This window comes from Muntiacus reevesi, chromosome 19, assembly GCF_963930625.1.
Source record: "Muntiacus reevesi chromosome 19, mMunRee1.1, whole genome shotgun sequence".
In the NCBI taxonomy this organism is placed as follows: Eukaryota; Metazoa; Chordata; class Mammalia; order Artiodactyla; family Cervidae; genus Muntiacus; species Muntiacus reevesi.
Window position 1 is genome coordinate 38,677,438 of NC_089267.1, and position 20,406 is coordinate 38,697,843.

Here is a 20,406-nt window from a genome sequence, read left to right on the forward strand (position 1 = left end):
GAACTTAAGCTAACTGCTTTTATAAAGTGGTTTTGCTGTCAATTATTTTTTCTTTTCTTCCAGGAGCTACCTTTTCTTTCCTTCGTTTCTTTTACCTTGATTTCCCCTGTACCTTATTAAAAAACCTTTTCTACCAGCTCTTCAAAGAATGTCATAAAATATAAGTACAAAAATAAGTCAGTGTTTTCCCACTTGTATAAATTACTTATAGTGATTCTCTATTTGGCTTTGCAGCTTCTAATCTTACTGTGGAGATAAGACACAAAACATACTTAAGGAAGGAAATAAACTAAAAAAAATCAACATAAACTGCATTGGGAAAATATTCTTCATTACTGTAGTTTGCAAATTCTTTGAAAGAAAAAACTGTGTGAAAAATGCAGCCAAACTACTGAATTCTTATTTACGGAATAAACAACTAGCTAAAGTTAAGTATAATGTTTCCTCCATTACTGTATCCACAGGGTGAACCTATGGCAGTGGCCAGAATTCACAAATAGCATGCTTGGTTCATAGAGCAAATAGCACACAGAAACACTACATGCACATTGAATAAATAGTAATAATGGTCATCAAAACTATAATTTCAGAATCATAAGATTAAAAGGGACTAACATTTTCTTTACCATGATAAATAAAAGAGTTTAATATAATAAATCCAAAACATTAATTTATCAAAACAAATTATTATTGGTAAAACTATAAAGTACTCATTCCCCAATCTTTAAGCAAGTCCAAAGGATATCAGCATAAAAAAAATAATTTCTCTAGAGAAATGACTATAATTATAATTTAATATTACAATTTATAATACAATATAATTTAATAGTATATCTTGCCTTTTTATGTACATGTATTATATAAAACTGCTTCCAGAATCTATTGTGTTGTATCTATTGTATTGTTTCCTGCTTCTTTTGTAAAGTATCCAAAATACATTTCTTTAACAGTTTAGTACTAGCAACATGTTTGCCTTTCTAGAAAAATTAGAATGCTTATTGTTATTTCACAAATTTAGATGTATTGCCCATTATATGTTCCTTTTTGCTTTGGTTGTCAAGCAAACTCAGAGCTAGGTTTTGTGCTCAAATGCTGCTACTTTCTTTAACCTAGGTTTTATGGAATTTTCTGTCCTTACACCCCAAACCATCATGACTTGACTTATGTTTTTAGCTCCATTTCATAGAATTATTTCATGTCTTATATTATAAATATCTTCAAATTCTTTTTGGAAATGCACAGGTATAATTACTAAAAGGATGAAGAACTAAGCACTAGCAAATAAGAATAAAGTATTTATTTGCATACCTTTGACGATTTCTTCTTTTCCTTGAAGTGCCTTGGATTTGTTACTGAAGACATTAAAATTCTATTGATTTCAAGTCCAGTTTGAAGCTGAAATAGTGAAAAAAACCTTTACTATTACTTGACTTTTAACAAATTTCTTTTTCTTCAAAAACATTATAATGAGGGATTATATATCAGTTGATAAAGATAAAAATGCTTTTTTTTGAAGAAAAGAAAATCCCAAATATTATTTTTTTGTGTTAAAGTCACCAAGTCTACTGGTAATTACAATCATTTTCTGTTTATAACAGAATGAGTTATTTTATATATCTTAAACTGAAAACAATTGATAGCATGAGTTCTTTCAACTGAGAATATATATATGTTCTTCAGAATTTCAAAAGATCAAAAGGTCTTTGGCAATATATCCAAGTCTATGAATATACTTGCTAATTTACCGAGATTTCATTATTACAGCAAAAGAAGACAAAACTGATAAGTTAGGAAGCAGAAATTAGAGTCCAGGGTAAGGCTTCAGTTAATCAAATATAATAAAACATATGTGATATTAAAGTGCCAGATAATATAGTATTCTGTTTACCTGAGAAGCTTTATCTTGAAAGAGCTTACGCTGATGTTCCTCTTCCTTTAGTTTTTCCTCTAAATGTTTAATCTTGTCCTACAAAAGAATTGAAAAACTGGGATTATTATACAAAAACTAGAGCCAAATATCTTTTATTTCTTTTCCAAATAGAGCCCTCAGGGTCTTGATTCTTAATAATTTGGTAAGTTAAAGCAGAAAGTATGAAAAAGGAATGGCAAAAGATGCTAAGTTTTCCTTGGCTTTCTTCGTATGATTCTTTACCTAATTTATGTAAGAAGGACAAAGGAGAAGCAAAGAATGTATATGCATAGGCTCTATTAATTTTCATTAACAAAACCATAATACTGAAAATTTGGGAGGTTTTAATGGTCTAAAAGGCCAAACAATATAGTCTTGGGTCTCAACGTTTCATTCAAAATATGGACAACTTACAATAAAAGCCTATGCTGTACTTAGGGAAAAGTGAAAGTGAAGTCGCTCAGTCGTGTCCGACTCTTTGCGACCCCATGGACTGTAGCCTGCCACGCTCCCCTGTCCATGGGATTTGCCAGGTAAGAATACCGGAGTGGGTTGCCATTTCCTTCTCCAGGGGATTTTCCTGACCCAGGGATCGCACTGCAGGCATACTCTTTACCATCTGATCCACCAGGGAAACAAGACTAATATACATGAAACAATATGATTTGACCCAGGTCATGAATATACATGTATAACCTTATATACAAAAGTATTTCATCTTATATCCATGGTATAGTTTGGAATAGGAAGACAGTACTATCTCAAAGGGAGAACTTCCTGAGTATTTGAAATCTCAAGGAAGGCTTCATAGAGGAAGCAGGAATGGGAGAATCCTACAAAATGGATAGGATTTGGTTGGAAAAGGAGAGGGCATTTCAGGATAGGATCTAGAATAGGCGTAACTTATTTGCAAGTGGTGAAAAGCTATCTTTTCAATAACATTTAGGTAAATCACCTAACAAACGAAAATATTCTACCACTGCAGAAGAAGGTAAAACTACAATTTCACATCAAAAAGCAAACTCATTTATGCTGTGATCTATAGGCAATAACTCATATCTGGATTACTAAAATCTATTAATGAAGTTTTACAAACCTAATTTTATTGCATATTCATATATAGGGTAATTACACATAACACTAAAGATTTATTCCTGGTATCACCACTTCAAAGAAATAAGTTGAAGCTTACCTCAGCAGTTTTCTGAGTTGTTGTAAGCTTAAAACATTCTTTTTCTAAGACATCAAGCTTTTCAAGTTTTGCATGAAGCTTCATATGATCCTGTTCTTTTTCCCTTTGAAGCTGGGCCTGGAACGGAAAAAAACAAAACCTAAATTTGGCAAGTGAAGCCAATTGCTCAAGAATAATACAATTTCTGAGAATTCAAAGCACAATATAAATTGTCATAAGAAACACATAACAAACATGCACATACTTTAGGTACTTTAAAAGCAAAAAAACAAGAGAAAATAAAATACTTTTCAAAAACAAAGAAACTGCAAAAAAAGATATTAGATCAATGGAACAAAATCGTCTATGTATCTTTATATAACATTTCTACTATGGAAAACATCATCAGTGAAACATATTAAATAAACAAGGTGTTATCACAAAGTGATCAAACCTACTTATTGACTTACCCTCTCTCTAACTATAACACAGAAAAGCAGCTATCAAAGGACTAGAGCGTACAGAGAACTTGGAGAAAAGGAAGGCTACACATATATATTTGTTGGTGTTGAGTTGCTAAGTTGTGTCCAACTCTGTGACACCATGGACTGTATAAAGCCTGCCAGGCCACTCTGTCCATGGGATTTCCTAGGCAAGAATACTGGAATGAATTGCCATTTCCTTCTCCAGGGGATCTTCCCGATCCAGGGATTGAACTTGTGTCTTCTGCACTGGCAGGCAGATTCTTTATTGCTGTGCCACCAGGGAAGCTCTACACATATATATGCATACCTACGAATTGTCTTGTAATGGTATTTATTACCACACTAATGCAAGATGTTAATGACAGGGGCAACTATGAGGGGACAAGAAGCATATGAGAATTTTCAGTATTATCTGACAAATCTTCTATAAACTTTAAACTGCTCTTAAAAAAATAGTTTATTAAAAATAAAAAACTGAAAAAAAAAATAGAGTTTTGGGGACCAGTGGTCTAACATTCTATTGGAGTTACAGAAGGAGAAGAGAGAGAAGTCAGACAAGAATAACTATTTGAAGGCTAATGCCTAAAAATGTTCCAATTCTGATGAAAAATATTAACTGACAGATTCAAGAATCTAAAACGAACAAACAAAAAATAATCCAAGCAGAATGAATACAAAGAAAACCACATTTGGGCATATTATCAAATGGTTGAAAACCAGATAAAATGGAAAAAACAACCTAAGAAATAACACACTAGGCACAGAGGAATGAAGATAACAATTCTCATTAGAAACTATGAAATCAGGCTTCTCTGGTGGTCCAGTGGTTGAAGATCTGCCTGCCAATGCAGGAGACACAAGTTCAATCCCTAGTCTAGGAAGATTCCATATGCCATGGAGCAACTAAGTTCATGCACCACAACTACTAAGCCAGTGCTCTACAGCCCAAGAGTCACAACTTCTAAGCCCATGCACTGCAACGACTGAAGCCGGTGCCCCCAAGAGCCTGAGCTCCGCAACAAGAGAAGTTATCACAATGAGAAGCCCACAAACTACAACTACTATAGTCCCCACTCTCCACAACTAGAGAAAGCCCATGCACAGCAATGAAGACCCAGCACAGCCAAAAGTAAATAAATAAATCTTAAAAAAAAAATCAACTAGAATTTTATACCCAGTGAAACTATCCTTCAACAGTGGTGGTGAAATAAAGCCTTTTCCAGACAAATACATGCTAAGAGAATTCCCAGCATACTTTAAAAAGCACTAGAAATGGTAAAAATGTGGATAAATATATATTGCTTCTTGTTTCTTAATTTTCTTTAAAGGAAAATTGATTATTTAAAGGAGAAACAGAAACAATGTATTCTGAGCTACATAACACACATAGAAATAAAATATATGAAAACTTCAGCACAAAGGGGGACAAATGGAATCATTATGTAGTAGGATCTTATATTACATGTGAAATGTTTTCATGCTAATTCATGATAGACTGTAGTAAGTTAAGAACACATAACTTTAACCTACACAGTAGCTACTAAAAAGGAGAAGGGGAAAAATACCTGGAGAAAGAAAAGTCAGCAAAATTTAAGAAGAAACCACTAGGGAATAGGGAACTTAAAAAATATTTTTAGTTGAAAGATAATGAAAATATAAAATGGCAAAACCTGTGGGATGCAGGTAAAGCACAGTTTAAAGGGGACTTGATAGTTTTTAATCACAATATATTACATTTAAAAACAAATTTAGTTTTAAAATCAATAATCTAAGTTTCCAGCATCCAAAGCTAGGGAAAAAATAACAAATTAAATCCTACATTAGTAGAAGGAAGGAAATAATAAAGATGAAGTGGAAATCAATGAAATAGAAAATAAAAGTTTTTATAAAGATTTATTTTTTAAAATCTATAAAATTTATAAAGTGACATGTAGGTTGATAGTTTTAAAAAGAGCACAAATACAATTTACTAGTATCAGGGATGAAAGAGGGGACATCTCTAAAGACACAAGAGAAACAGATAATCTGAGTAGCCAAATCTCTGTTATAAATAAACTGAACTCATAATTTAAAAACACTATATATTTAAAGAAAACTTCAGTTCCAAATAACATCTATAAAATTTGAACTCTATCAAACATTTAAGGAGGAAATAATACTATTCTTATACAAGGTCTTTCAGAAAATAGAAGGAATCTTCCCAAGTAATTTTATGAGGTCAAACAAAACCATAATACCAAAATAAGACATTGTAAGAAAATTACAAACCAAGATTGCTTAAGGACAAAGTCACAAAAATTAAGTGAAATCTTTGCAAGTTGAATCAAGTAATATAGAAAAATGATACTACATCAAGATTGACTGGGGCCTATATCAGGAATGCAATGTTGGTTAACATTTGAAAATCAAACAATGTAACTTACCATGTTAATAGAAGAAATGAGAAAAATCATATGACCCTTTCACTAGATGTATAAAAAGCAAACCGCAAAATCATTCACAGTAAAAGTTTTCAGCAAACTAAGAATAGAAAGTAATTTCCACATTTGATAAGGGATAACTATGAGATGGCTGGATGGAATCATCGACTCGATGGACATGATTTTGAGTAAACTCTGGGAGTTGATGATGGACAGGGAGGCCTGGCGTGCTGTGATTCATGGGGTCGCAAAGAGTTGGACACAACTGAGCGACTGAACTGAACTGAACTGAACTATGAAAAACCTAGAGATAATAGTCTAGTGAAAGACTAGCATCTTTCTCCCAATGATCAGAAAGAAAACAAGGATGTCAGTCTTCATCACTTCTAATTAACACTGTACTAGCTACAATAACCAGTGCAAGAAAGTGCAAAAAATAAAAGCCATAAAAGTTGGAAAGGGAAAAATAAAACTTTATTTGTTCACAGATGACATGATTATGTATATAGAAAATCCCTAGAAAATACTGAGTTGCAGAAATAGACTTGATCTCTCTTTGTCAATTGTTTGTTGACCAAGGTGCCCAATCAATTCAATGGGAGAAAATAAATCTTTTAACAAATGGTGCTGGGACAACTGGGAATCCACATGGAAAAAATTTAATGTTGAATAATTTTCTCTCACTATACAAAAATTAATCCCAGATGGTTAAGAGCTTTTAGAAGAAAATATTTTGGAAAATACTTTGATAGTTTCTTATAAAAATACACCTACCCCATGGTTCAGTAATTCTACTATTAGATACTTATCCAAGAGAAATTAAAACATATGGTCACAAAAAAGTTTGTACAAGAATGTTTGAAGTATCTTTACTTATAAGACCTCCAAACTGGAAACAGGTCAAATATCCATCAAATGAAAAATGGATAACCAAATTGTGGCATATCTATATAATTAAATTCTACACAGCAATAAAAGGAATGAACTACTGATACATGTAACAACATGGATTAATCTAAACAACTTTATTTTAAACCAAAGAACCAGACATAAAAAGAACATTTTCTATCATCCAATTTATATGAAGTTCTAGGACAGGTAAAATTAATCTGAAGTAAAATAAATCAGAATAGTAGTTGCACTGTTGGGAGGTGGGGAGAGAGCAGGGAGTAACTTGGCAGAGATATAAGAAAATTTCTGGGGTGATAAAAATGTTCTGTTACTTGGTAGGACTATAGATAACATGAGCATATTCATTTATCAATAATCACTGAACTACTATATATTGTCATCTTGCTTATTTAACTTACATGCAGAGAACATCATGTGAAATGCCAGGCTAAATGAAGCACAAGCTAGGCTCAAGACTGCCAGGAAAAATATCAATAACCTTAGACACCACCCTTATGGCAGAAAGCAAAGAAGAACTAAAGAGCCTCTTGATGAAAGTGAAAGAGGAAAGTGAAAAAGCTGGCTTAAAATGCAACATTCAAAACACTAAGATCATGGCATCTGGTTCACGGCAAATAGATGAGGAAAAAGTGGAAACAGTTGACAGATTTTATATTCCTAGGCTCCAAAATCACTGCAGTGGTGACTGCAGCCATGAAATTAAAAGACACTTGCTCCTTGGAAGAAAAGTTATGACCAACCTAGACAGCATATTAAAAAGCAGAGACCTTGTTTTGCCGACAATGGTCTGTCTAGTCAAAACTATGGTTTTTCCAATAGTCATGTATGGATGTGAGAGTTGGACCATAAAGAGAGCTGAGCACCGAAGAATTGATGCTTTTGAACTGTGGTGTTGGAGAACACTCTTGAGAGTCCCTTGGACAGCGAGGAGATCAAACCAGTCAATTCTAAAGGAAATCAGTCCTGAATATTCATTGGAAGGACTGATGCTGAAGCTCCAATAATTATGCCACCTGATATGAAGAACTGGCTCATTGGAAAAGACTCTGATGCTGGGAAAGATTGAAGGCAGAAGAGGAGAAGGAGACGGCAAAGGATGAGATGGTTGGATGGCACCACCAACTTGATGGACATGAGTTTGAGCAAGCTTCGGGAGTTGGTGAAGGACATGGAAGCCTGGCGTGTTGCAGTCCGTGGGGTCACAGAGAGTCAGACACGACTGAGCGACTGAACTGAACTGATAGACTTAAGACCTGTGCATTTCACTGGCTGCAAATTACACTTTAATAAAAAACATTCTAAAAATGGTTAAAACTCACTCATCTACAATATTTATCCAGGATAGGAATTTCTAAGTTTTTTTACAAGACAAAATGTGAATAGATGACTAGGTGCTAAGTAGTATATTGCACTTTTAGTTGGCATTTCCCTGTGACTTCTTTTATCCTGCAAAATGCCTCTTCATAACTTGGCCCATTTTTCTACCATTGCTTTGTACTTTTCGTATCTTGCTTAAGAAATCTCTCTTAACTCCAAGGTCATAAAGGCATTATTCTGTATTTTCTTCTAAAAATTCCGAAGTTAACATATTTTGGAAATTATTTTTGTGTATGATGTGAGGTAGGCATCCAATTTCTTTCTTTTTCTTTTTCTCACATAGATAATCAATTTCCCCTACATATCTACTGAAGTCTAGCATTTCAACAATGTTATGCAATGGCATCCTTGTTTTATATTGACTTTCCATATAAGTGGGTCTGACTATACCCTAATCCTTTATTCTGACTGTCAGTCCATACAAATATGTTAATTTTGATAGTATCAATATATCATAGGGCAAGACCTCATCTTATTCTTCTTCAGAATAGCTTGGCTACTTTTGGACCTTTCCTTTTTTTTTTTTTTTTCATCTGTCAAACAAAATTTAATGTTTATTTACTTAAAGTACTCTTAAAATCCAGAAATATGAATTTTTCTTCAACATATTCCTTATTTTCCTTAGGAATTCAATGAACAGAATTCTCTGGTAGGACCTTTCCTTTTCATATGAATTTTTGAATCAAGTTTTCTAGTTCCTTGAGAAACCTATTAAATACTTGGCCCATTAAAATTCAGTACTGACTGGTACTTTTACCCATTTTCAACATAAAGCAAAGATCTTAGAACACTTAAACTATATTTACCACTTCCTAATTTATAATATTATATCATTAATTTTAATCCTTTATATATATTTAAATATATAAAATAAAACATAATTATTGCTGTTATATATTTATTTACCTATATATTTACCATCTTCATTGTTTCTCATTCCTTGCATCTCTGACCTTCCATCTAAGATACTCTTCCTTCATCTGAATGATACCTTCAGTGTTTCCTTTAGAACGTATCTCCTAGTAACAAACTACCTCAGATTTGGTCAGTCTTAAAACGTCTTCACTTCACCTTTATTTCTGGAGGATATTTTCACTAGGCATTGGACTCTAGACTGACAGTTATTTTCTCTTAATATCTTAATTATAATCAGTTTGTTTTCTTCCAGATTCAGTATTGAGAAGTCAGCTGTCAATTTAATTGTTGTCCTTTTGAAAATAACCTTTTTATTTTCCCCAGTAGCTTTTAGAATTTTATTCTTGTCTTATTATTTATTTTATTTCTTTTTATTTTTCCTTCTTTGGTTTTATAGGATTTCTTAAATTTGTGGTGTGATTATTTTTTTAGTCAATTTTTTAAACTTCCCAGCCATTATATCTTCAAATATTGTTTCTGTCCTATTCTCTCTCTTTTCCTTTTGGAATTCCAATCACACATAAATTTGACCTCACTCTAACTTATGTCTCTTGCTCTCTTTTCTAAACTTACCATTGTTTTGTATCTTCATGGATCTGGACGGTTTCATCTTCGAATTCACTAATTATCTCTTCTGATCTGCTGTTAGATGCACCATTAAGTTCTCAATTCCATTTACTGTATTTTTTACAATATTGTAATTTTTATTTGGTTCCTTCTCAAATCTGCTCTGCCATTTTATGGTTTCTAATGTTCTGCTGAAAATTTGATCCTATTTTCTATCTCCTTGATTATAGCAAGTATAATTATTTTAAAGTCTGTACCTTCTAGAGCCAGGATCTAGCTGGAGCTAACTTGTGAGAGTGTTTATATATAGTCTATTATGTATGCCATTTCTTTTGACAGTGCTTTATCTCCTTCTGCCTGGTTATCTTTCATTAAAAAGTTTCTCACTGTGTAGAAGAAAGGTTTATAGAAATAATTTGAGGACCCTGGGAACATTAGCCACCAAGGATCACTTTAATCCAATTTCAGGGACTAAGATTTTCTCGATTACTCTGATAATCTAGAGCTGAGCTGTAATCTGTCTTGTTTTCCTTCTTGTTCATCATTACAAAGCATTCAGAGCACAGAATACTTACCAGGGTTCCTACCCTTGGCAGATCCTGAACTCTAACTTCTTTAGCCCCATAATGATGGCTTTCAAAAGCACTATTTAGCCTTTCAACTGACTCTTCTAGAATTGAAAATGTCCTGAAAAGGAAGGGACCCAAAACCAACCACTCTGGAGGTCAACTTCTTTGAATTTAAGTATGCACACAGATTTCTGAATTGGTGACCTTTCATCACCTTGTTAACTCTCCACCACTTCTGTGTATTTTCTTTTCTTCCTTTCTTTCTCCCTCCATCTCTTCCCTCTTTCCTTTTTAATATTCTGTCCAGGGTCTGTGTTTTCCTCTATAGAAAAGTTGATTCAAATGACTTAGTGTGCATCACTGTAACTGGAAATTTCCTATATACAGCTTCGGATCCTATTTAAATTACAATATGACAATCTTCCCATGACATTAAATATTCTTCAAAAACATATATTACTATAGAAAATATAGTCACCTGTTGTTCTAGGATCATATTCTTCTCTCGTTCTACATTGAGAACCATTCTCTTTGTATATTCTAGTTGCTTCTCTAGGAAGATGCAGCGAGACTGGGCTGAGCTTAACTGCATACTTATATCTATGAAAAAGAAAAAGTAATAATCAATATCAGAGAGTTATCACAAGAAATGTATTATATGAATTCAATCAAAAGCCAGAAGTTTAAAACTTCTTTACTTCTAAATAATGACTCTTCTGAAATTATTAACATAAATTTTGTGAATATCTCATTAATTATATATAACTAATTTAACATTGACTCATAAAGACCTAGAGAGTATACTTCTGAAAGGGGAGGATGTCAGTGACTTGTGGGATCAAAAAAACCTGGCTATTCCTGGGAAATAACACCATCTGGAAAACAGAAGACCTAAGGGAACATTTCATACAAAGATGGGCACAATAAAGGAGAGAAATGGTAAGGACCTAGCAGAAGCAGAAGATATTAAGGAGAGGTGGCAACAATACACAGAAGAACTACACAATTAAAGAGCTTCATTACCCAGATAATCATGACGGTGTGATCACTCACCTAGAGCCAGACATCCTGAAATATTAGGTCAAGTGGGCCTTAGGAAGCATCACTATGAACAAAGCTAGTGGAGGTGATGGAATTTGAATTGTGCTATTTCAAATTCTAAAAGATGATGCTGTGAAAGTGCTGCACTCAAAATGCCAGCAAATTTGGAAAACTCAGCAGGGGCCACAGGACTGGAAAAGGTCAGTTTTCATTCTAATCCCAAAGAAGGGCATTGCCAAAGAATACTCAAACTAACACACAATTGTACTCATCTCACACACTAGCAAAATAATGCTCAAAATTCTCTAAATGAGGCTTCAACAGTACGTGAACTCTGAACTTCTGGTTGTTCAAGCTGGATTTAGAAAATGCAGAAGAACCAGAGGTCAAATTGCCAACATCCATTGATCATCGAAAAAACAAGAGAGTTCCAGAAAAACATCTACTTCTGCTTTGTTGACTATGTCAAAGTTTTGACTGTGTGGATCACAACAAACTGGAAAATTCTGAAAGAGATGGGAATACCAGATCATCTGACCTGCCTCCTCAGAAATCTGTATGCAGGTCAAGAACCAACAGTTAGAACTGGACATGGAACAACAGACTGGTTCCAAATTGGGGAAGGAGTATGTCAAGACTGTATATTATCACCCTGTTTATTTAACTTATATGCAGAGTACATCATGAAAAATGTTGGACTGGAAGAAGCACAGCTGGAAACAAGACTGCCAGAAGAAATATCAATAACCTCAGATATGCAGATGATACCACATTTATGGCAGAAAGTGAAGAGGAACTAAAGAGCCTCTTGACAAAAGTGAAAGAGGAAAGAGAAAAAATTTGCTTAAAACTCAATTCAGAAAACAAAGATAATGGCATCTGGTCACATCACTTCAGGGCAAATAGATGGGGAAACATAGAAACAGTGAGAGACTTTATTTTTTTTTCCATTTATTTTTATTAGTTGGAGGCTAACTACTTTACAATATTGTAGTGGTTTGTGTCATACATTGACATGAATCAGCCATGGATTTACATGCATTCCCCATCCCGATCCCCCCACCCACCTCCCTCTCTACCCAATCCCTCTGGGTGTTCCCAGTGCACCAGGCCCGAGCACTTGTCTCATGCATCCAACCTGGGCTGGTGATCTGTTTCACCATAGATAATATACATGTTTTGATGCTGTTCTCTCAAAACATCCCACCCTCGCCTTCTCCCACAGAGTCCAAAAGTCTGTTCTGTACATCTGTGTCTCTTTTTCTGTTTTGCATATAGGGTTATCGTTACCATCTTTCTAAATTCCATACATATGTGTTAGTATACTGTAATGGTCTTTATCGTTCTGGCTTACTTCACTCTGTATAATGGGCTCCAGTTTCATCCATCTCATTAGAACTGATTCAAATGAATTCTTTTTAATGGCTGAGTAATATTCCATGGTGTATATGTACCACAGCTTCTCAAAAAATGGGCCAAAGAACTAAACAGACATTTCTCCAAAGAAGACATACAGATGGCTAACAAACACATGAAAAGATGCTCAACATCACTCACTATCAGAGAAATGCAAATCAAAACCACAATGAGGTACCATTACACGCCAGTCAGGATGGCTGCTATCCAAAAGTCTACAAGCAATAAATGCTGGAGAAGGTGTGGAGAAAAGGGAACCCTCTTACACTGTTGGTGGGAATGCAAACTAGTACAGCCGCTATGGAGAACAGTGTGGAGATTTCTTAAAAAACTGGAAATAGAACTGCCATATGACCCAGCAATCCCACTTCTGGGCATACACACCGAGGAAACCAGATCTGAAAGAGACACGTGCACCCCAATGTTCGTCGCAGCACTGTTTATAATAGCCAGGACATGGAAGCAACCTAGATGCCCATCAGTAGATGAATGGATAAGAGATACTTTATTTTTTGGGGCTCCAAAATCACTGCAGATGGTGACTGCAGCCATGAAATTAAAAGACACTTACTCCTTGGAAGAAAAGTTATGGCTATCCTAGACAGCATATTAAAAAGCAGAGACGTTACTTTGCCAGCAAAGGTCCATCTAGTCAAAGCTATGGTTTTTCCAGTAGTCATGAATGAATGTGAGAGTTGGACTATAAAGAAAGCTGAGAGCTGAAGAAGTGATGCTTTTGAACTGTGGTGTTGGAGAAGACTCTTGAGAGTTCCCTGGACAGCAAGGAAATCCAACTAGTCCATCCTAAAGGAAATCAATCCTGAATATTATTGGAAGGACTGATGCTGAATCTGAAGCTTCAATACTTTGGTCACCTGATGCGAAGAACTGACTCATCTGAAAAGACCCTGATGCTGGGAAAGACTGAGGGCAGGAGGAGAATGGGACGACAGAGGATGAGATGGTTGGATGGCATCACAACTCTATGGCCATGAGTTTGAGTAAGCTCCGGGAGCTGGTGATGGACAGGGTAGCCTGGTGTGCTGCAGTCCACAGGGTAGCAAAGAGTCAGACATGACTGAGCGACTGAACTGACTGAAAGTCTCTTCCCTAATATGTATATTTATATAATATAATATAATAATGTATATTTTTTCTCTTTCAGAAAACTCAGATATATGCATTCTACCATTTCCATTCTCCTTATTTCTCAACTACTGATCACATAGTTAATTCTGTAAGAAGTAAGCAACCTCATTCTAATTCTTTAGCTTCCTTGGCTCTTTATTCTATGTTCGTTCAGTTACCTCGGACTCTTTTTTCTCCTCATTTCGTCTATTTTTAAGTTAAAACACAAACTTGAACCTTGTTTACGAGGGTGATATAGTGTTACAGGAGGAAAAATGCCACAGTTTTGAAGTGAACTTTGTATATAACTTATGTTCTAAATCTCTAAAATTTGTGTCCAGAAGTCCTTTTCCTAATTTCCTCAGAAACCACCTACCTGTCCACTTCTTCCAATTAATCTTTTAAGTTATTCGTTTTATTTTTATATTATTTAACTACTAGTATTACATTTATTTTCAAATTTTTAAAAAACTATTAAAAATAGGAAGCATTTAAATCATATTGCAGGCTAATAATATATGATATGATAATAGTATATAATATATGATATGATAATATATTGCCTTTCTCAAAGAAAGGCAATGCCAAAGAATGCTCAAACTACTGCACAATTGCACTCATCTCACATGCTAGTAAAGTAATGTTTAAAATTCTCCAAGCCAGGGTTCAACAATACATGAACCGTGAACTTCCAGGTGTTCAAGCTGGTTTTACAAAAGGCAGAGGAATCAGAAATCAAAATGCCAACATGTGCTGGATTATCAAAAAAGCAGGAGAGTTCCAGAAAATCATCTATTTCTGCTTTATTGACTATGCCAAAGTCTTTGACTGTGTGGATCACAATAAACTCTGGAAAATTCTGAAAGAGATGGGAATACCTGCCTCCTCAGAAATCTGTATGCAGGTCAGGAAGCAACAGTTAGAACTGGACATGGAACAACAGACTGGTTCCAAATAGGAAAAGAAGTATGTCAAGGCTGTATATTATCACCCTGCTTATTTAACTTATATGCAGAGTACATCATGAGAAACGTAGGGCTGGAGGAAGCACAAGCTGGAATCAAGATTGCCAGGAGAAATATCAATAACCTCAGATATGCAGATGATACCACCCTTATGGAAGAAAGCAAAGAAGAACTAAAGAGCCTCTTGATGAAAGTGAAAGAGTGAAAAAGTTGGCTTAAAGCTCAACATTCAGAAAACTAAGATCATGGCATCTGGTCCCATCACTTCATGGCAAATAGATGGGGAAACAGTGGAAACAGTGGCTGACTTTATTTTTGGGGGCTCCAAAATCACTGCAGATGGTGACTGCAGCCATGAAATTAAAAGACGCTTACTCCTTGGAAGGAAACTTATGACCAACCTAGACAGCATATTAAAAAGCAGAGACATTACTTTGCCAACAAAGGTCCATCTAGTCAAGGGTGTGGTTTTTCTAGTATTCATGTATAGATGTGAGAGTTGGAATGTGAAGAAAGCTGAATGCCAAAGAATTAATGCTTTTGAACTGTGGTGTCCGAGAGGATTCTTGTGAGTCCCTTGGACTGCAGGGAGATCCAACCAGTCCATCCTAAAGGAGATCAGTCTTGGGTGTTCATTGGAAGGACTGATGTTGAAGCTGAAACTCCAATATTTTGGCCACCTCTATGTGAAGAGTTGACTCATTGGAAAAGACCCTGATGCTGGGAGGGATTGGGGGCAGGAGGAGAAGGGGACTTCAGAGGATGAGATGGCTGGATGGCATCACCGACTCAATGGACATGGGTTTGGGTAGACTCCGGGAGTTGGTGATGGACAGGGAGGCCTGGCGTGCTGCGGTTCACAGGGTCGCAAAAAGTTGGACATGACTGAGCGACTGAACTGAACTGAATAATACATGAATTCTGTTGGTATTCTGAAAATATTATAATTCCTAAATACAACTTGCTTAAAAACTTAATTTTTCTTTTAATCTCAATAATTTATGAACTGTGATAACAGATAATATACAGGCAAGTTTAAAATTATATCCATTTAGTGCTAATATCAAAATATCTGAGAACAAGCCTGCAAGGTTTGAACGCATATAAGAACAAAGATATTGAGTAAACCTTCTCAGATTGGGCTTTTTATTTTCAAGTTGTAAACTTTCGCAACCTCTTCCTTCTGAGAATTACTGAATTTTCTTACCTTTTTTCTGCTTTATCAGTTCCTCATGTGCCAGATTTCTCTCACTTGTTTCATTCTCCAAGGCCTTTTTATATTGTGCCGCTTCTCTGGAAAGAATGTTCAGGTTATCTTCAGCTTGTGTTCTCTCTAACTCTAAACGATGAATCTTTTCCTGAAGAGTTTTTAATGCTAAAATAAGAGCTGTTGAAAAAATTTCCTTGATATTTTAAGTGAGAATTTTTGAGCACTTATAATCATAGCAGCATATAAAAGTGAGCAGTATATTTTTGCTAGTTAAGTTAAAAAAAAAGTAATTTATATTCCTCATAAAAAAGAAAAATGACTAAAATTCTAAAGAGGGACAAATTCTAACATGTCTTATAAAAATAATATATTTATGATTATATTTAGTAATTTTCTAAGTTTGAGATGTGAGAAAGCTAATAATCACATTTTAATTTAACAAAGCAAATATGTTCAAAACATATGCAAAAAAGATATACATGTATATGTGTGTGTGTGTCTAGAGAGAGCGAGAGAGTTAGAGAGACAGGAGTGTGGGGAGGAAGGGAAGAAGCGGGTGAAGAAGGAAAGAAGAGAGGGAGGAAGGGAGAAAGGAGGGGAAGTTTGAGGCATACAAGTCTGAGCATGGATAAGGAAAATTAAAATATGCTGTTCACTAATTAACAAGGAAATTTAGGTTTAAAGTTAAAATTTTTTCTCAGTTCTTGATGTATTCAGTTTCAGTCAAATCACAAACATTTATTGTTTCTTTGTTCAAGATATAATGTTAATTTTTAGGACATATGAGGTAGAACACTGCTTCTTCCATCAAGAAAAAATTACAACCTAGTGGTTTAACTGATGTCAGGCTTGAAAGATTGTGTTACACACGTACTACTATGATTATTATTCATATATTAATATCTTCATAATTCAGGTAAGCTCAAGTTATAAAATTTTCAAATATTATATGTTCTTCTATGTTACAACTTCAAATTATAAAACTAGAGATGAATGGAATATAAATAAATGTTCAAGATTAACTTTCATATAGTTCATATCCAATTAGAAAGATATTTGTTAGAGATTATTGTTTGGTTTGGATTAATATTTCTTGTAGTTGCTTTGTTCCACAAAGCTATAGTCTATTTATAATGACAACCATTATTATAAAAGATTAAAAAACATGACTATCAGTATCTTAGAAAGTAATGTATATGGTACAGGTATGCTTGGAATCATAAATGTTTTTCTAATTCAATTTTAAGATTCTCCTAAACTTATATTTTAAAAGTTATAATACTTGTATTTTGTAGTTACTCCAATAAACTGGATTCATGAAGAATTTTCAAGGGTAATTTCGGATATACGCAATTTCTGAATTTAATTCTTGACTAAGATTAAAATCAACTTAATTCTTTAATATTCTAACCATCTTATTCATTAGAAGGATTCTCCAAATCTGACCTTTTATTCTTCAGAATATTTTCCTATTTTGAATGACATTTTTAATGATAAATCTACAATATGTGCCTAGCTGGTTATATTAATCTTCATCTTATAGCAAAGAAGCCAAAATAAAAAATGTTAAGTAACTTAAATTTACAGAAACGTTAAGCAACAGAGTCAAAATTAGCATTTTACTAAGATTAGTTAAATATACAATCATCTTATTTTCTACATAAAAGTGAAGAGTTTTATATAACATGCTCCCTAATTCCCCTAATTTTAAATATGATTTTTTTATTGGCATTACCTTGGCTATTTGGACTACGAAGCATTTTAGAAGATGTAACTTCTAAGTTCACAGAGTAGCGAGTCTGAGATGATTCATCACTCTGGGTGACTGATGGAACACACACTCTTTCTGGAGGTTTAAGATAGCTTCCGACTCTACTATGCATTAATTCAGAATCCATTATCTGTAGAGAATAAAGGAAAGATAGTATAGCATCAGAATAATAATCAGAATCCATTATCTGTAGAGAATAAAGGAAAAATAGTATAGCATCATTTTTTTCCTATATGGATAACAAAAATATCAGAAAAAAATTCAGGTGGAACTTTTAACATAAATATATAATCATATACTGTGGAATTATGTCTTTATAAAGTTTATTATCACAAGTTCAACCATAATAAGCTCACCAGTAAAAGAAAAAAAAGACGATTTACTCTATAAACAGTATAGACAATTCTGCCTGATTCTCAGAGTATATGCTCTGAAGTGAGCATTACATGAGTGGTGTGAATTTGCTGGTTTCTCACTTGATTGTAAGATCATCATCTGAGCATTCCTCTACAAAGAGTTTGACTCTAGCATTCAAACATAAAGTACATATTCTAAAAGACAACAAAGCTTTGAAACACAAGCTATTCATATAATATGATTCTCTAGATTCCAATATGACTTCCTACAGCATTTTTAAGGGTAATTTTGAATATATCAATTTCTGAATCTAAGCCTTGAATTCCACAACCCTATATACAAAGGATCATAAGAGACTACCACCAGCAGCTCTATGCCAATAAAATGGACAACTTGGAAGAAATGGACAAATTCTTAGAAAAGCATAACTTTCCAAAACTGAACCAGGAAGAAATAGAAGATCTTAACAGACCCATCACAAGCACGGAAATTGAAACTATAATCAGAAATTTTCCAGCAAACAAAATGCCAGGAACAGATGGCTTCACAGCTGAATTCTACCAAAAATTTAGAGAAGAGCTAACACCTATCTTACTCAAACTCTTCCAGAAAATTGCAGAAGGCAAACTTCCAAACTCATTCTATGAGGCCACCATCACCCAAATACCAAAACCAGACAAAGATGCCACAAAAAAAGAAGACTACAGGCCAATATCACTGACGAACATAGATGCAAAAATCCTTAACAAAATTCTAGCAAACAGAATCCAACAACATATTAAAAAGATCATACATCATGACCAAGTGGGCTTTATCCCAGGAATGCAAGGATTCTTTAATATCTGCAAATCAATCAATGTAATACACCACATTAACAAATTGAAAGATAAAAACCATGTGATTATCTCAATAGATGCAGAAAAAGCCTTTGACAAAATTCAACATCCATTTATGATAAAAACTCTCCAGAAAGCAGGAATAGAAGGAACATACCTCAACATAATAAAAGCTATATATGACAAACCCACAGCAAACATTACCCTCAATGGTGAAAAATTTAAAGCATTTCCCTTAAAATCAGGAATAAGACAAGGGTGCCCACTCTCACCACTACTGTTCAACATAGTTTTGGAAGTGTTGGCCACAGCAATCAGAGCAGAAAAAGAAATAAAAGGAATCCAGATAGGAAAAGAAGAAGCAAAACTCTCACGGTTTTCAGATGACATGATCCTCTACATAGAAAACCCTAAAGACTCTACCAGAAAATTACTAGAGCTAATCAGTGAATACAGTAATGTTGCAGGACATAAAATTAACACACAGAAATCCCTTGCATTCCTATACACTAACAATGAGAAAACAGAAAGAGAAATTAAGGAAACAATATCTTTCACTATTGCAACAAAAAGAATAAAATACTTAGGAGTATATCTACCTAAAGAAACAAAAGACCTATATATAGAAAACTATAAAACACTGATGAAAGAAATCAAAGAGGACACAAATAGATGGAGAAAGATACCATGTTCATGATTGGAAGAATCAATATTGTGAAAATCACTATAGTACCCAAAGCAATCTATAGATTCAATGCAATCCCTATCAAGCTACCAATGGTATTTTTCACAGAACTAGAACAAATAATTTCACAATTTGTATGGAAATACAAAAAACCTCAAATAGCCAAAGCAATCTTGAGAAAGAAGAATGGAACTGGAGGAATCAACCTGCCTGACTTCAGGCTCTACTACAAAGTCACAGTCATCAAGACAGTATGGTACTGGCACTAAGACAGAATTATAGATCAATGGAACAGAATAGAAAGCCCAGAGATAAATCCAGGTACCTATGGACATCTCGTCTTCGACAAAGGAGGCAAGGATATACAATGGAAAAAAGACCATCTGTTTAACAAGTGGTGCTGGGAAAACTGGTCAACCACTTGTAAAAGAATGAAACTAGAACACTTTCTAACACCATACACAAAAATAAACTCAAAATGGATTAAAGATCTAAATGTAAGACCAGAAACTATAAAACTCCTAGAGGAGAACATAAGTAATTTAAATAGTTTAGAAATGTACTCTACTTAATAGATTATAGTCAATGGCAAATAACCACACTGAAACAGAAAATTGTTTATATACAAAATAATTCACCAGCAAAATTTTTAAAAATAAAGTTGCTTTAAAA

At 34.2% G+C, this 20,406-nt stretch overlaps 1 protein-coding gene across 6 annotated transcripts in view; it reads right to left on the reverse strand.

Moving 5' to 3' along the window:
- CEP57L1 (centrosomal protein 57 like 1) overlaps positions 1-20,406 on the reverse strand; it is an 82,627-nt gene that overhangs the window by 14,174 nt on the left and 48,047 nt on the right. For 5 of the 6 annotated variants that reach the window (XR_010659935.1, XR_010659934.1, XM_065911570.1 and 2 more), the window contains exons 2-7: positions 17,821-17,986; positions 16,083-16,262; positions 10,804-10,925; positions 3,102-3,218; positions 1,889-1,966; positions 1,309-1,395 (exon numbers count right to left, since the gene is read on the reverse strand). Coding sequence is in view for 4 of the 6 variants with exons in the window: in XM_065911570.1 (XP_065767642.1) it covers positions 1,309-1,395; positions 1,889-1,966; positions 3,102-3,218; positions 10,804-10,925; positions 16,083-16,262; positions 17,821-17,983 (747 nt within the window). In the remaining 2 variants the exon portion in view is untranslated. Of the gene's footprint in view, positions 1-1,308; positions 1,396-1,888; positions 1,967-3,101; positions 3,219-10,803; positions 10,926-16,082; positions 16,263-17,820; positions 17,987-20,406 lie in introns of those variants that run through there. The other variant, XM_065911572.1, reaches the window with a different exon arrangement.